At 43.7% G+C, this 14,474-nt stretch overlaps 4 protein-coding genes across 5 annotated transcripts; 1 reads left to right on the plus strand and 3 right to left on the minus strand.

Moving 5' to 3' along the window:
• Positions 1–1,698: 1,698 nt before the first annotated feature.
• LOC148318943 (growth arrest and DNA damage-inducible protein GADD45 gamma-like) lies at positions 1,699–2,937 on the minus strand. Its single transcript, XM_088281210.1, has 3 exons — positions 2,670–2,937; positions 2,359–2,566; positions 1,699–2,271 (listed from the first exon to the last, which is right to left on the minus strand). The coding sequence occupies exons 1-3, from the start codon at positions 2,768–2,770 to the stop codon at positions 2,158–2,160; spliced, it is 423 nt and encodes a 140-aa protein (XP_088137336.1). The 5' UTR covers positions 2,771–2,937; the 3' UTR covers positions 1,699–2,157.
• A 2,749-nt stretch (positions 2,938–5,686) lies between these two features.
• Positions 5,687–6,919, plus strand: gadd45gb.1 (growth arrest and DNA-damage-inducible, gamma b, tandem duplicate 1). Its single transcript, XM_088281485.1, has 3 exons — positions 5,687–5,919; positions 6,012–6,219; positions 6,307–6,919. Exons 1-3 carry the CDS (start codon positions 5,777–5,779, stop codon positions 6,418–6,420), a joined length of 465 nt encoding a protein of 154 aa, XP_088137611.1. The 5' UTR covers positions 5,687–5,776; the 3' UTR covers positions 6,421–6,919.
• Positions 6,920–7,882: 963 nt separating this feature from the next.
• nim1kb (NIM1 serine/threonine protein kinase) lies at positions 7,883–11,421 on the minus strand. 2 transcript variants are annotated; one of them, XM_088282204.1, is made up of 4 exons: positions 10,231–11,421; positions 9,832–10,123; positions 9,426–9,694; positions 7,883–9,328 (listed from the first exon to the last, which is right to left on the minus strand). In XM_088282204.1, exons 2-4 carry the CDS (start codon positions 10,121–10,123, stop codon positions 8,564–8,566), a joined length of 1,326 nt encoding a protein of 441 aa, XP_088138330.1. In that variant the 5' UTR covers positions 10,231–11,421; the 3' UTR covers positions 7,883–8,563. The 2 variants fall into 2 exon arrangements, with proteins under 2 accessions (XP_088138330.1, XP_088138329.1); XM_088282203.1 differs by lacking the exon at positions 10,231–11,421 and having other exon boundaries at positions 9,832–10,188.
• Positions 11,422–11,437: 16 nt separating this feature from the next.
• Positions 11,438–14,125, minus strand: ccdc152 (coiled-coil domain containing 152). Its single transcript, XM_088282205.1, has 8 exons — positions 14,047–14,125; positions 13,792–13,897; positions 13,115–13,183; positions 12,883–12,947; positions 12,574–12,709; positions 12,112–12,239; positions 11,756–11,857; positions 11,438–11,581 (listed from the first exon to the last, which is right to left on the minus strand). Exons 1-8 carry the CDS (start codon positions 14,107–14,109, stop codon positions 11,456–11,458), a joined length of 795 nt encoding a protein of 264 aa, XP_088138331.1. The 5' UTR covers positions 14,110–14,125; the 3' UTR covers positions 11,438–11,455.
• Positions 14,126–14,474: the final 349 nt, after the last annotated feature.

Below are 14,474 nucleotides of genomic sequence, written 5' to 3' on the forward strand. Positions count from 1 at the left end.
AGCGCTGGAAAAGCCTAAATAACTTCATGTCTAATAGTCTATAAAACTTTTTACGCAAAGAATTACCGTACATGGCCTCAGTTTTGCGGGTGGATTTCCTCTGCAATAAATAGGGGGTTCGCTGAATTTAGTTTTTAAATGCATGACATTTGAGTTGCCAGGCATGTAAAGTTTCATCGTTCTGTGTTGTGATTTGAGGCGCTTTTAATTTTCCTCCAACTATACTCACTCACATATGGATGAAGTGCACACGCCTTGGTCGTCACCGCCCTTCACCCTCTCTTTCTTGTGCTCATTAAAGTGAAAAGCAGATGGAGCGAGTGCCCGGTGGGTTGCCGAGGAGATTTAAAGTGCTGATTGCGTTTCAGCTGGTCCTGCTTTGTGCGTGACAGTGGGGCGTGGAGACGTCAGCAGCTGTTGACTCTGCAATGGTGACACAATACTTGGTTAGTTTGACGAGAGAGTCTGAATTCAAAGTCACAAAGGAGTGCTAAAAATGTCTGCATCGCAACAGCGCAAGAGAAGAAAGTACGCGTGCCGGGTCCAAAATGGCACATTCGTTATGCTGCAACGCCAAGTTGGGTGGAATTGAATCGATTTTGTAATGAGAGTAGGATCAAGACTTGAAGCTTTGATGTTGTTTTCAGTGAAAATTCACGGAAGTATTTGATTCAATCTCAAAACTCTTCAAATATTTATAGTGGCAATTTTATTATAATTTACAATTATTTTCTGAAATTTAGAAGTAGGAAAAGTGTAAATGACTTTTATTTGGCCTGCAAAAAAATTGGTATGTCATACTTGGCCCATTTGTAGCTATACCGTAGAATGGGGGGTGCGCAGAAGTGGTGCGCTGGTGCACATGCACACTGAAATATTTAAAGTGCACTAAATGCTACCGCGCAAATGCATAACAAGCATTTTGCTTTTTGTGTATTTTTTTATTTTTTAGGTGAAGCTAATGAAATGGGCAAGAAAACACACATGCCTACTTGGCGGCCATGTTGGTAGGGGCGACAATGCATCAACTTTGAATTAAACCAATTCAGAAAAGAGAAGTCCTAAAAATGTTACTACAAAGAAGAAATCATCAAATAGTCTGAATAATATGAGTTGAGATAAAAAAAAAACTTCTGAGATTAATTGATTGAGTCATATTTTGCGTATCAACATCAATCAAGTATTCAACTTTTCAATCTCAGAAATAACGTATCTCCTGGGACACTTTAGTACAAACAATGTTGGCTGAAATTTTTTTTTGGGGGGGGGGTCGAATTAACTTAACAGTAAGATTTTTTTACCTTTAAATCATGAAAAACATGAAACTTAGCCTGAAAACAACTTTTTGAGATGGAAAGTGAAAGTGTCAAACAGGTTTGACGGGGGACAACTTTGCAATCAATATAAGAGACAAATATGACTTCAAAATTTTATTTCTTCCTTAAAATTCTTCTTTCACATGCATCCAACATGGCAAGTCATTTGGCAAAGTGACATTTATTTGATTATTTTGCTTCATTTTCTTTTTAAATATTTTTTCCTTTTTACTTGAACCTTTTAACCAAACAGCTAATAATCTTAAAAAAAAGAATCCAAATTATATTTGATGTTCTAAAGTGAAACCTTTAGAGAACAGGGATAGGTTCCTTTAAAAAAATTTTCTTTTTTTCTCTTTTTTGTCATTGTTAAACTTCTAAAGTGAAACCTTTAGAGAATTAAGACAATTCTGGAAAGTGGGAAACATTTTCGCTGACTGCAACTTGTTGTCTTGTTGCTCAGCCAAGAGGCCATGGTTAAAAAGTCTCTTTTCAACAAGTCCTCTTCCTTCAGCACCGCTTCTTCTCCTGCTGCGCGTGCTTCAACGAGCGACGTGCGCGCACACGCCGCTTCTCCTTCCTCTCCAAACCTCATCCGCACAAAGAATGAGGGTCGATGTGTCGCTCTTGAGGCATACCTGACCTCATTCACACAAAGAATGAGAGTCATCTTGGCATGGACGGGACAAGAGGCGACGGTTCCACGGGGGCCCCTTGGGCCGGCGCCGTGCGGCCTGGATTGGGAATCCTCCTCAGGAGTATCCTCCAAGGATGAGCAGAGACATCCTCATCCTGTCCTTCAGGATGAGTGTTTCCAACATGAGAGGAGCCCGATCCCGCATCAGCGTCCGGGGAGGCTGATCTCGGGAACCCAGTCGTTCACACGCCGGCTCTCCTCACAGAACAGGTGCAGCTTCTCCAGGGAGGGGTCCTCCCAAGCCCCGTCTGATGGGTTCTGTTTGAACAAGAAGAGGAGACGGAATTTAGACACGTGCTCGGTGCGCCCATTTCGCTCAACGGAAAAGTTTTTCGCTGCACGCACCGTGATGAGGACACAGTGAGCGTCATCGAGCTGCTCCGACTTGTCAGCAACAATCTCGGCCAGACGCTGCATGTCGCTCACTCTGACGATGCTGATGTCGTTGTCGAAGCAGAAGGACTGGATGAGGGTGAAGTGGATCTGCAGAGCGATGTCACACCCGAAATCCTCATCCACGGCCAGCACGCAGAAGGACACACTGTCTGGATCGCTGTTAAAGCAGAGGAAAAAAAACTTGATTCGAGGATCTTCCATGGTGATGATAAAGAATTCAAAGAAGGCGAAAAAGTTCTTTGAAACTTCTCCCAACTTACTCTGTCATTATTTTGGCACTCTCGTAGACTCCAACGGTGAGTCGATCTTCGCTCTGAGCGCAGAGCAGAGCTTCCTTCAGGGATTTTCCAGGCGACTGCATGGTGAGCTTGTTTCTTACACTTCTGTTAATGGCGAGCTGTTTGTGCTGGCTTCAAAGAATCTGCCACCTTTTGTACTCCAGGCCCGGCACGCGCTTGCCATCTGATTGGCTCTTTCAGCCACAATGGCTACAACGGGCCTGCATGCCCTCCGCCTGCCTCTGGGACGCGTGCCTTTAGAACTCTTCCAAAGACGGGGCAGCGTCCTTTGATTGAAAAGGATCAGATGGAGAGACTTTGTGACCTTTAGACGATTTTGGAATAATGAAACCACGCAGGATGGAAACTCAAAGCTTGACAAACTAAAAAAAAAAAAAAATCAACATGTTGAGGTGGTGGCTGTTTGAACTTTGTTGACCATTAAGAATGACATTATTTTTATGATTTTCTGTAAATCTGCTCAGCACAGGAAAATTTTATGATTCTTAGCTGTCATGAAGAAAAATACAAGTCTAAATTTGAATGTCATCTTAATGATGAAAGCATGATGCGGAAGTGAGTCATGTTACAGGTGCGTCTCCACATTTGTAACTTTAAATAATTTCACTTCCATTTTTTTCGTAAGAAATGAAATTCATGATGTGAATTTAAATTCTGAAGCAAATCAGAATCGGACTTTTACTGACTTTTTCTTCGGAGAACATGTTTGCTGGTACAAGTGAAATGCAGCGGCACGCGCCACTAGTTTGCATACATAAAGACCGAGCTCAGTAGAGGCGCGTGGCATCTGGAGATATACCTCCGAGTCTTATCTGCGTCCGTCGCCATGACGACCGAGAGGCGCCATCTGTCCCCCTGAGGAAGGTGAGGGGAGGGTGGACAATGGAAGTCGGCCATCACCTGCTGCGCGCGTGGGCCGCACACGAGGCACTTTTACATTCATTCACTGCAAAGTTTAGACGGTGAATAATGTGATAAATGCGTTCAGATCTGTGCAGTATTATCGTTTTTTTTTTTAATTTTTTTTTATCGGAGGCGGTTATGTGTACGTTTCAGCCTTTCAGAGCATTTCAATAAAAAAGACGGATTTGTATGTGCCTTCTATTCACTAATTCACTTTGAAATGATCCTACAATTATAAGAAAACATGAAAAAATGACAAAGGAATCAAATGTGTTGGATAAGCAAAGAGCGCTATTGCGCATGCGCGATGTGAGCTCCTGAGTGTCTTTTTTTCACCTTTGATCTCAAATGCGGCTAATTCAAATTTGACCCCTCCGAAAATTCCTTATTGATTCATGCGAAGAGCTCAGTGGGTCACCAGAGATCAGAGGCTCATCCCCAAACCAACACCTGTCGCGCGAGTGCCGGCCGGGGCCTCCGTGAAGCAGATGTGCTGCTGCAGCCACAAAGGATCGTATCGATTTGCACGCGCCTGACCCGTGGCTATGCCATCAAATCCTCCAATAGCTCCATGTTTTGAGTTGACTAAACCTTATGTCAGCTGGAGTCGGCTGCAACTTGCACGACGAGCGCACAAATGCGGGACCGAAAATGAAAGTTGCAAGTTTGCAAGTAAACACTTTTTTTGTTGCTGCAATAATGTCCCGAAGCGTTTGTGGTCGCAGACAACATGCGCAACATTCTTTACGTATGTTTACAGGATACACACAGGCGGGCGATTTGATCACTGTTTGTGCGCCTATGGCAGGGAGCTCTTTTCGGTGGAAAAGTTTGGACCGCAAACTGATTGTGGCCTGTTTGGCATTCAGATTTAATCAAAACTCAGACTGGGGCGGCAAAGTTGTGGACAAAAGATTCGTGGGGCGCCCTGGGTATAGGGGTTGACCTGTGTTTAGGAAAGAGTGGGTAGGGGGGGGGGGCATCCCGACACTTCTCCATCTGCCGTTTTGCCTTCAGTTGGACAATAGGGGGAATCAATCAGCCTAAACATGGGTCCTGCACCGCCCCTTCACCAAAGTATCACCCCCTCAGTGGCAGAACGCCGGATGACATTTTGGATTACCATTTTTTTTTTCAAATGAGTGTAATGGGGGAAGAAATTTAACATATGCAGCAATAAAGTAATGCAATGAATTCACCAGAATTGTTTGTATGCAGTATTGTCCGAATAACCAAACTTAACACAAAATATAATTAAGACAATAACTGAAGAAAAAATTACAACACAGAAAAAAGATCACATGAACAACTTGCAGAGAATTGAGCAATTTGCATTTAAAGTTTTGGACTTGAAAGCAGTCCCTGGGGGCTCCCCAGAGTAATTAAATAAAAAAAAAGGCAAGGATTTTTGTGTACAGCTGATGATCACGTGGTCTGCGTGACCCCCGCAGCAGCACGCACAACGTTCTGGCACGCGCTACTTATTTGCATTTGTATGGGTACTGTGATAATAGAAGGCTTTTCTACACACACAATAGGCCTGCTTTATGGTTAGTGCAGCACCGAGTCCACAGATGGCACCGTCCACCTGCCCTTTCTCTGCATAGGCTGCTGGGGGGCGGGGATTGGACACTTTCTCTATGCTGCTACTATACATTAAAAAAAAAAAATATATATATATATATGTATATATATATATATATACGTATATAATAAAGTTACGTGTTTGCATCTTTTTTATGTTGAACTGTGGCTGCAGGAAATATTTCACATAAAACTATGAAACTCACTCAACTCGAGTCACGTGCTATTCTTTTGTAAGTTGCACAAAAGAATTAGCAGCAGACTTTTTTTTTTTTTGCGTGCGTAAATGAGGCTATTTTTAGATTCAGGCCAGGCTGCTCCATCCCACAGGGGGAGCGTGCGTGGCTCGATGACTACCATCAATCTGCCACGAGCCAGAAGTGTGACAATAGCATTATCATACCAATACACGCGGCTGCAGCCAATCAGAGAGCAGCTCTTTCACAGCCCCGCACGAGCTGCTCTGTATAAAAGCGGCAAGGCTCTTTTCCGAGGACACTGCCCTTTCTGCGGATCTACTCCACGCAGCCTTTCCTAGCTACTTGTCTGTGCTCGTGAGGAAACTCATCATCGACATCAACATGACTCTTGAAGAAGTTCTGACCCAGAAATCAATCGAACGTGCTCAGTGCACCGGCAAAGCCCTGGAAGAGGTGCTTGTTACCGCCATGGACAATGACTCCCTCACCGTGGGAGTGTACGAGTGCGCAAAAGTGATGAATCTGTAAGTATTTTAATTGAGAAATTTGCACAAACTTTTATCAATGAGTACATTTGGAGATGGTGCTTAACTGTTTTTTTCCTCTGCTTTAACAGCGATCCAGACAGTGTGTCCTTCTGCGTGCTGGCCGTGGATGAGGATTTCGGGTGTGACATCGCTCTGCAGATCCACTTCACCCTCATCCAGTCCTTCTGCTTCGACAACGACATCAGCATCGTCAGAGTGAGCGACATGCAGCGTCTGGCCGAGATTGTTGCTGACAAGTCGGAGCAGCTCGATGACGCTCACTGTGTCCTCATCACGGTGCGTGCAGCGAAAAACTTTTCCGTTGAGCGAAATGGGCGCACCGAGCACGTGTCTAAATTCCGTCTCCTCTTCTTGTTCAAACAGAACCCATCAGACGGGGCTTGGGAGGACCCCTCCCTGGAGAAGCTGCACCTGTTCTGTGAGGAGAGCCGGCGTGTGAACGACTGGGTTCCCGAGATCAGCCTCCCCGGACGCTGATGCGGGATCGGGCTCCTCTCATGTTGGAAACACTCATCCTGAAGGACAGGATGAGGATGTCTCTGCTCATCCTTGGAGGATACTCCTGAGGAGGATTCCCAATCCAGGCCGCACGGCGCCGGCCCAAGGGGCCCCCGTGGAACCGTCGCCTCTTGTCCCGTCCATGCCAAGATGACTCTCATTCTTTGTGTGAATGAGGTCAGGTATGCCTCAAGAGCGACACATCGACCCTCATTCTTTGTGCGGATGAGGTTTGGAGAGGAAGGAGAAGCGGCGTGTGCGCGCACGTCGCTCGTTGAAGCACGCGCAGCAGGAGAAGAAGCGGTGCTGAAGGAAGAGGACTTGTTGAAAAGAGACTTTTTAACCATGGCCTCTTGGCTGAGCAACAAGACAACAAGTTGCAGTCAGCGAAAATGTTTCCCACTTTCCAGAATTGTCTTAATTCTCTAAAGGTTTCACTTTAGAAGTTTAACAATGACAAAAAAAGATACATTTTGAAAAAAAACAAAAAAAAACACGCCTCATGCCTAAAGGTTTCACTTTAGAATACGGCTGAATTAAATTAATGCTAAATATTAAAGAGAGTATGTCACTCCTGAAAAAAAAAAATTAAGAAAAATAACCTTCAGATATTGTTGGAATATTACAAGTGGAAAATCTTAATAAAAAAAAAAACACTTTCAATTATAATTTGGGCGTGTGTGTGTCTTACTTTCCCTTGCAGAGAAACAAAGTTTGATAGGGGAAAAGATTCATCGAGGAGCAGTGACGGGCTTTTCCAAACAAAAGTTTGAAACTTAGCAAATTTGTCTGAAATGGGAACTCTGGTCTATCATCTGCTCACTGCTGTCCCCCTCAGCACAGGACAAAAAAAAAAAAAAAACACACCCCTCCCTCCCTTCCCCTAATCTGCATGTGTAAAGACACAATAGCGCAGCTCCGGGCCTGTCAGCTTCAGCAACCAGGACAGAACCCCTATTGTCTGCTCTGCAGATGTCTCCATAGCCACGCTACGCCATCTGCTGTTCCTGCAGGAGGGGGTCGACCAGGGAGGAGCTGTGGCTTTAGTCTGCATGGACTTAAAAAAAAAAAATGGACACGTTGGGTTTTGGGTCCAGCTGGTTTGGCCCGTTGTGAAAAAAGAGAGGGGTCCTGACCGTACAGCATCTGGTGTCCTGCCAGCTGCTGTCGGGACTTATTGTTCACTTGCAGGAACTTGATGAAACTTTGGTGAACAGGCCACGTAAAGATGCAGTTACAGAACTGTTTGGGTGCAGCAGCCACCTGCTCGATGCCGGTAGAAAAAGAATAAAAGAATAAAACCTGCATGACTCATCAGGGGTTTGCTTACCAATTTACATTATATTAAGCAACTGTAAAAGATTTTCAAAATTTTTTTTTTCCCCCCCAAGCAATACTTAATTGATAATTAATTAATACCAACCAAGCCACACATCTAAAATGAATGACACCTTCTTTTAATGACACTTACAGAATCATTGACATTATTTATGCATCCTTCGTGAGGTAATAATCGGAGTGACCTCAGCAGTCTTGATCATGCATGGGCAATAAATATCATAGGCTAGCATGAATCCAATCAAATTAAATGGGATTAAAAGATCACGCGCGATACTTTGGTGTTCCAACTGATGTAGCATGTTTGACAAGGCTTGGAAAAAAAATCAATAATAAAATAATCGCGCTCGCTGCCGGACACAAATGGCAATGACAGACACACTGGACTGGACCGTTTTCTTTCAAATATATTGAAATCAAATCAAGAAAGACTACAGCAGCATCAGACACTCCAAATTATTTGATGCCACCAAATATGAACCATTAATCACTTTGAAGTTAATTTCATAATGTCTGTCCCGATACTTTGCAAAGTGGGTGGCTTCAATTAAAAAGTGCTCCGTCCTGTTGTAAATATTTTGAAACGAAAGCTTAACATCTCCACTTTTGTCTTGATATTCGTCATTTGATCTGAAACCCAATGGCCTTCTGGATAAACAACAAAAACAAAGGAATTGACCTTGCCATTCCGAATTCCTTTGAAGGGGACAGTAAAGAAATATTGAAATCAATATAAATTCAAAACTAGTCTCAGTAGAAACACCCGTTGAAGCAGACCTGCAGATTAGGAGAGCACACATAATTTGGAGGTGTGCCTCAGGCCCCTGTATGCTCGAAGTCCTTCCCGCTTGGGGTCCCTCACCATCCCTCGAACCACCGGTAGACTGTCGCAGCCCCGCCTCCTCTGCGCTCGGTGCAGCAGGATTCGATAGACGCCTGTAACAGGGCTGCGGCTGTCGTTCAGTAGATTGTTCCGTAGGTGTGCCGACGTAAACCCGAGCTTCTCCAGGGAGCACCTGACCTCCTCCGCTTCCTCCTCCTTCACACGGTCTCTACTTTCAGAATCCAACAGGCCTTGTAGAGGGCTTGCTGGTTCTGGAGATGCCAAGGACCAAGGGAATTCCACAGGTAAAAGCCAATCACAACCCAGCATCTGGTCAACGGCATAACGCTCGATGGGATCGGCCTTTAAGATGCCCCGGATGAGCCTCTGACACGGGCCAGGAACCCAAGGGGGGATACTGTAGATCCCCTGGATGACGCAGCGCCTCAGCTTGCCCATGGTTTCAGCACGGAATGGCATGCTGCCGGTCACCATGAAGAAAAGGAGGACCCCCATCGCCCACACGTCCACAGGAGGGCCCAGGTAGCACTCGTCCCTGAAGAGCTCCGGGGCGGCATACGGAGGGGAGCCGCAGAAGGTGTCGAGTGTGTCATTGCGGTTGGAAATTTGCGTGCTGAAGCCAAAGTCCGCCACTTTAACACAACCGCCGGACGTGAACAGAACATTTTCGGCCTTCAGGTCTCGGTGTATGATGTTATTATTGTGCTGCAAGGTAAAAAAAATAAATAAATAAAATACATTAAAGTTGCAGTTCTGTGCAGTTCTCAGTCTGACTTTTTGAGTGGCGTCGATGTCGACTCACCATATACTTAATGGCAGAGAGGATCTGCGAGAATGTGATCTTGCTGGTGTTGTCTGCAAGTTTTCCCTCATTGCAAATCTTGTTGTGGAGATCTCCGCCGCCCGCGTACTCCAGCACCAGGTAGAGACGGCTTGGCGTCTCCACCACTTGGTAGAGACGGATCACGTTCGGGTGCTGCATGGCGTTCATGCTGCTGACTTCCCTGGAGAGAAGACGCTGGGCCTGATTGTCAAATCTCGTCTTGTCCAGGATTTTGAGGGCCACTTTGTCTGTGAGGACCAGTGACAAGACTTCAAATTAGGATGAATAACTTCACAAGAATGCAGGTGTGGAAAAATCAACCCAGTCATACAAAGCCACACATCTAAATGAATGCACAAACTCAAAATATTAAAATGACTGATACCTTTAGTCAGAGCATGAAAAGCCAGTTTGACTCTGGAGAAGGTCCCGTGGCCAATCTCTCCTCGCACCTTGTAGAAGCCGACCCTGCGGCCGATGACCAGTTCCTTGATGGTTTGGTCATCTTTATGCATGTCCATTGTGAGCTTCTGCAGAGGGGTGAGGCATAGCGGGCCATCTGCGTCCTCACTCTCTTGCTCGGGGTCGGAGCTCTCCGTAAGGCTGTAAAGGCTGTGGTGGAGTTTGGGACTCGCTACCTGGATCTGTCCTGCAGGCATTTTCGGTGATGCTTTCATCTGCAAATCCGGCGTAGACAGTCGAGCCATTTCCAGCAACAAACAAAAAAAAATCACTTGACACCGATAGAAGCATCAGACATATTTTTTGAGACGTACGTTCTTACCAAGTTTCCAAAGTGCTGGTTGGCATCAAAACGCAGCGATGATGTCCATTTTTGGGTCCCACCTTGGAATTGTAACTCATCACAGACCTCCGATGCACTACGGGACTCAGCTGAAAAGGAAGGTTTCTTAGGCCACGCCCCTCACCTCCACCCATCCACCGTCAGCTTTTCGCCCCATTGAGGGAAGACGCCTCATGCTGGTGTCATGAACTAAAATCCGGTTTACGTTTGGCCCAACCCTCTCATATCAGATCACAAAAAAAAAAATTGTGTTCAACCGAATTCATCAAAAATGTGTTAAGGGTGAAATATTCTGTTAGCGTGTGGCTGTGCCTGAACGTGGCGACAACTGATCTATTAGCGTTTGCCAGATGAAATGTTACGCAACTGTATTACACAATGTTCTTGGTGAGATTAGTGCTCAGATCCCTCTCATACACTGTCTGAGTAGCACAGTTAATGAGATTACAAAGCATCATGTCAAAGATTCGCCACGAGGAGCAACTCCATTCGATTGTTTCCGCAAGGTGAGAGGTAAAGCGGGGGGGGGGACAATGAGACCGACAGGAGAACACGGAAATTTTACCTCCACGCTCCATAACTATTAGCAAGCATCTGATTTCATGGAAAGGTGTATAAGAAAAAAATATTTAAAAAATCATGTTCCTTTCTCATAAATCAGGTGGGAGAGGCCCAAGTCAAACGAATGTTCCATCACACCATCAGTTAGGGGTGGGGGGGTCAGAATTTTTTTTTTTAATATCACCAAACTGAATCGTAACTTTTTCAAACTTTGAATCATACTTCAACCCCACGTTCCGACATACGAACCAAATTGGCGGGAATCAAATTGTTTTGATGTTGATAGTGTTTTGTTATTTCTTTGAATTTACTTGACTTGAACACTCGATACAACAGATTTTTTTTTTTTTTACGGCAATCGGTCTCGTGTTTTTCTACTTAGCGCTCCTCCCGCCTGTCGTCCACTGATTCAGGCGTCTGATTGGATTAAAGCCTTAGACAGGAATACAGCCTGTGTTTAACTTTGATCTCAGTACACTGGTCACCTGACAGCTCGGAAGTGAAACTTGAAAAGTCCAATACCTGAATTCAAAGAATCTGGAAATTTTAACACCCAGGAAACACAAAACCTTGTGAAGTGTTGTTTGAACCTTCAGAAGCGACAGGGCAGCGGCTCATTAGTCGCTCTTAGCCTGAAAATAATTTAAGTCATTCTTTTCTTCGAACGGCTGCAGAGGCTGGCAATACGCTTGCTGTCTTCCAGCTCGTTGATCCGCTGACGTAGAGCCCCGATCTCCTTGTTCTTTTCTTCTTGAATGAACTGCAGCTTCTAACGGGCAAACAAACGCGGTCAAAATAACGAAACGAGTTATGAACTACAACGTTGCTGTCATTTTTTTAAATTTTTTTTATCGCTGGTTCACAGTCAAAATGGAAGAAAGTAAGATAAAACTAACAAAAAAATATAGCTCTCAGCAGAATCACAAAAAAAAAACAGGATCACCTTCTTGAAGAAATTCTGTGCAGAAATAACCGAGTCATGTTGTTGTTGCTGGTGCTGGCTCATCTGAGCTGTATTCTGGATTCGCCCCAACTTCTCACCAAACTACAAAATAAAATCAGCTTAGCGCAGATGAAGCAACATCAAGCATTTTTCAAGAACGAAATTGCTCAACTTTAAAGCAACTTTATGTATTAACATAGAAACATACAAACCTTGCCACAATCAGACAATTTTATGATTTCTTTGTCATTAAATAGACTAAGATAGTATGTTAACACAAATTAATAAACAATCAAACAAAAAAAAAACATTTACTATATAAAGCAGCAATGATGGAGGACCAACATTGAAATGACCTCAATTTGCAGCTTCAGAAGCTCGCTTTGCTGTTTTCTCTCCTGGTCCTTCAACTTCCTGTTCATCTCCTCCAGATCCAGATCCTTTTGCTCCAGTAACTTCAAAACGTCAGCCTCTCTGGCTTGCACTTCAAAAATGGCAAATACACAGACCACCAAATTCATGACAGTTGTATTAATTATGAGTTCATTGTTCAAATCCCAGTCTGCCCTGTGACTGGCTGGCGACCAGTTCAGGGTGTAGTGTGCCTTTCGCCCGTAGTCAGCTGGGATAGGCTCCAGCACCCTCCCGCGACCCTATACAGGATAAGCGGTGTGGATAATGACATGTTCAAATCCCACATGTGCAAAAGTACATTCTCTCCCAGACTATTTATGTCTCGCCTATCATACAGGATTATTTTCGTAAAAGTGGTCAGTGACACAATCGTGTAGTGAGTGAGTGATGTTTCCTGCTCTTACTTTGACCGAATGCTTCTCTGCGCGCTTCCTCCACTTGCCACTTGCACTCTTGCATCGCGGTCTCTAGCTCCCTCTTGTGGCCATCTTTGTGTGCTCTCATTTCACCGAGCAGTCGTTGGATCGCAGCCTCCCCATCCTGACGACCGAAAAAAACAGACACATCACACAGCCTCAGTTGTTTTTATCTTTTCAAAAACGGAAAATGGCAACACCGTAATGTCAGCACCTAGTATCCATAATGTGACACATTACTAATAAACAAACAAAAAGTTGAAATGAAGCCGAGTTTTCACTCACTAGAAACATTACCTCTGCTGTTCTTTTACTTTGTTGCTTCACGATTGCCAGATTGCTCTTAAGTCTCTCATTCTCGCCTTGAGCATGAGAAAATCGTTGCGTTATTATTCTCATATAGGCCAAAACAGTAACTTGATAATAAATTGGGCATGCATCCTACAGAAAAGGATTGACAATTCTTGGACTAGTTACAAGGTATGTTAGTAACAACACTTTCCTAATTCAACACATATACTCGTGTTACCTCTGAGGTTGCACTGCTCCTGCAAAGCCTGCTGCAGCTTGTTCACTGTGGCAAGTAGGGCATCTCTTTCTGAAAGAACAATGAAGTATAGGTATGCCTATTTCATCGACTAGTCAGTTCTGGTATAATTAAGTACATTTGTAGAATTGCTTTGCAAAACCCTCATGAGGCGAAGCAGCTTCGATAATGGATGGATGGATGAAGTTAAGTGTCTAATGTGGCTTGACTTGTAGTATTTTGCTTTTGTATTTATTATATTTTAACGGTCACCTCAGATGCAGTAAATCACAGTTGTCTTTGTCTAATTTAGGTACATTAACACCACAAATTATGAAATGAAAACTCATATTCTGACATATGAGGACGCTGATTACTCCAGCTCTCAATGACAATGTGATGCAGTACAATTCAAGGCTAATGCATACATGTCAGTTTTAATAAAAACAATTTTGATTTTTGCCAGTTTTCATTCATATGTTGTTCTCGTATCTCTCCAACTTGAGTATCTGGCCAGCAGGGGGCGACACATATACACCTCCGAAAAAAAAATCATCATCAAGACATATTTACTGGTAAAGTACCGCCTCGGTGCTGTATTTTAGTACAGTAATATGCACATAACCGTACCATCTTAATATCAAATGGACCACTAAGTTTAAAATAAAACAAGAACTCACCTTCAGTGACTCCTTTCTCCTTGGTCTCATAAAATTTCACGTCTCTATTGGCGTCTTCTAGCATCGTCTGGAGCAGGATGGTTTTACCATTCAACTCTGTAATTTTCTGCGTTATTAGTAAAAAATTAGATTGGGACAGACAATCGAATACACCACGCACCTTTCTTTAACAGTGAGTTTTACATCAACAAATACACTGCAAATTTACATTACCCTAACTTTAAATGCAGAGTTGAACATAGAAACTATACTTACATTTTCGAGTATGGTGAATTCCTCTATTAATTTGTCGAGATTAATTCCATTCAACAGGGCCATGTAGGAGATGAGGTTAGAATCAAAAGTAAAAATGTTTACACGGTTTGAGCAAGGGAGAAGACGAACGTGTCCGAGTAACAAGTGGCTAGCCGCGTAACAACGAAAGCTAAAGCTGTCCCCACTGCACGTGACATTAGTTACGGTGAGAAAATGTGAACATTTGGTCAATCAAGATCTCAACGAGTTTACCTTTTTCAAGTTACATATTTTTTAGACCATGTTATCGTCCTTAAAGATTGAAAAAAAGTAACTAGCCTATTATTACAAAGGCGTACACAGTACAGTTAGCAAAAGTGGTTGAAAAAAAAAGAGTCAGATAGCAAAAAAAAAAATCCACTTCAACGTAGTAAAATATTTGCACTTCA

This window comes from Idiotropiscis lumnitzeri, chromosome 18 (genome assembly GCF_059441095.1).
Source record: "Idiotropiscis lumnitzeri isolate Australia: NSW breed Sydney's pygmy pipehorse chromosome 18, RoL_Ilum_1.0, whole genome shotgun sequence".
NCBI classification, from domain to species: Eukaryota; Metazoa; Chordata; class Actinopteri; order Syngnathiformes; family Syngnathidae; genus Idiotropiscis; species Idiotropiscis lumnitzeri.

Excerpts from the sequence above, each read along its gene's own strand:
- LOC148318943 (XM_088281210.1), bottom strand. The coding sequence starts at position 2,770 with ATGCAGTCGCCTGGAAAATCCCTGAAGGAAGCTCTGCTCTGCGCTCAG. Across the intron at positions 2,567-2,669 it reads AGTGCCAAAATAATGACAGA|CGATCCAGACAGTGTGTCCT; the intron begins GTAAGTTGGGAG and ends CTGCTTTAACAG. Across the intron at positions 2,272-2,358 it reads CTCACTGTGTCCTCATCACG|AACCCATCAGACGGGGCTTG; the intron begins GTGCGTGCAGCG and ends TTGTTCAAACAG.
- gadd45gb.1 (XM_088281485.1), top strand. The coding sequence starts at position 5,777 with ATGACTCTTGAAGAAGTTCTGACCCAGAAATCAATCGAACGTGCTCAG. Across the intron at positions 5,920-6,011 it reads TGCGCAAAAGTGATGAATCT|CGATCCAGACAGTGTGTCCT; the intron begins GTAAGTATTTTA and ends CTGCTTTAACAG. Across the intron at positions 6,220-6,306 it reads CTCACTGTGTCCTCATCACG|AACCCATCAGACGGGGCTTG; the intron begins GTGCGTGCAGCG and ends TTGTTCAAACAG.
- nim1kb (XM_088282203.1), bottom strand. The coding sequence starts at position 10,153 with ATGGCTCGACTGTCTACGCCGGATTTGCAGATGAAAGCATCACCGAAA. Across the intron at positions 9,695-9,831 it reads TTTTCATGCTCTGACTAAAG|ACAAAGTGGCCCTCAAAATC; the intron begins GTATCAGTCATT and ends TGGTCCTCACAG. Across the intron at positions 9,329-9,425 it reads TCTCTGCCATTAAGTATATG|CACAATAATAACATCATACA; the intron begins GTGAGTCGACAT and ends TTTACCTTGCAG.
- ccdc152 (XM_088282205.1), bottom strand. The coding sequence starts at position 14,109 with ATGGCCCTGTTGAATGGAATTAATCTCGACAAATTAATAGAGGAATTC. Across the intron at positions 13,184-13,791 it reads GGAGAAAGGAGTCACTGAAG|AAAGAGATGCCCTACTTGCC; the intron begins GTGAGTTCTTGT and ends TTGTTCTTTCAG. Across the intron at positions 12,948-13,114 it reads GGAGCAGTGCAACCTCAGAG|GCGAGAATGAGAGACTTAAG; the intron begins GTAACACGAGTA and ends CTCATGCTCAAG.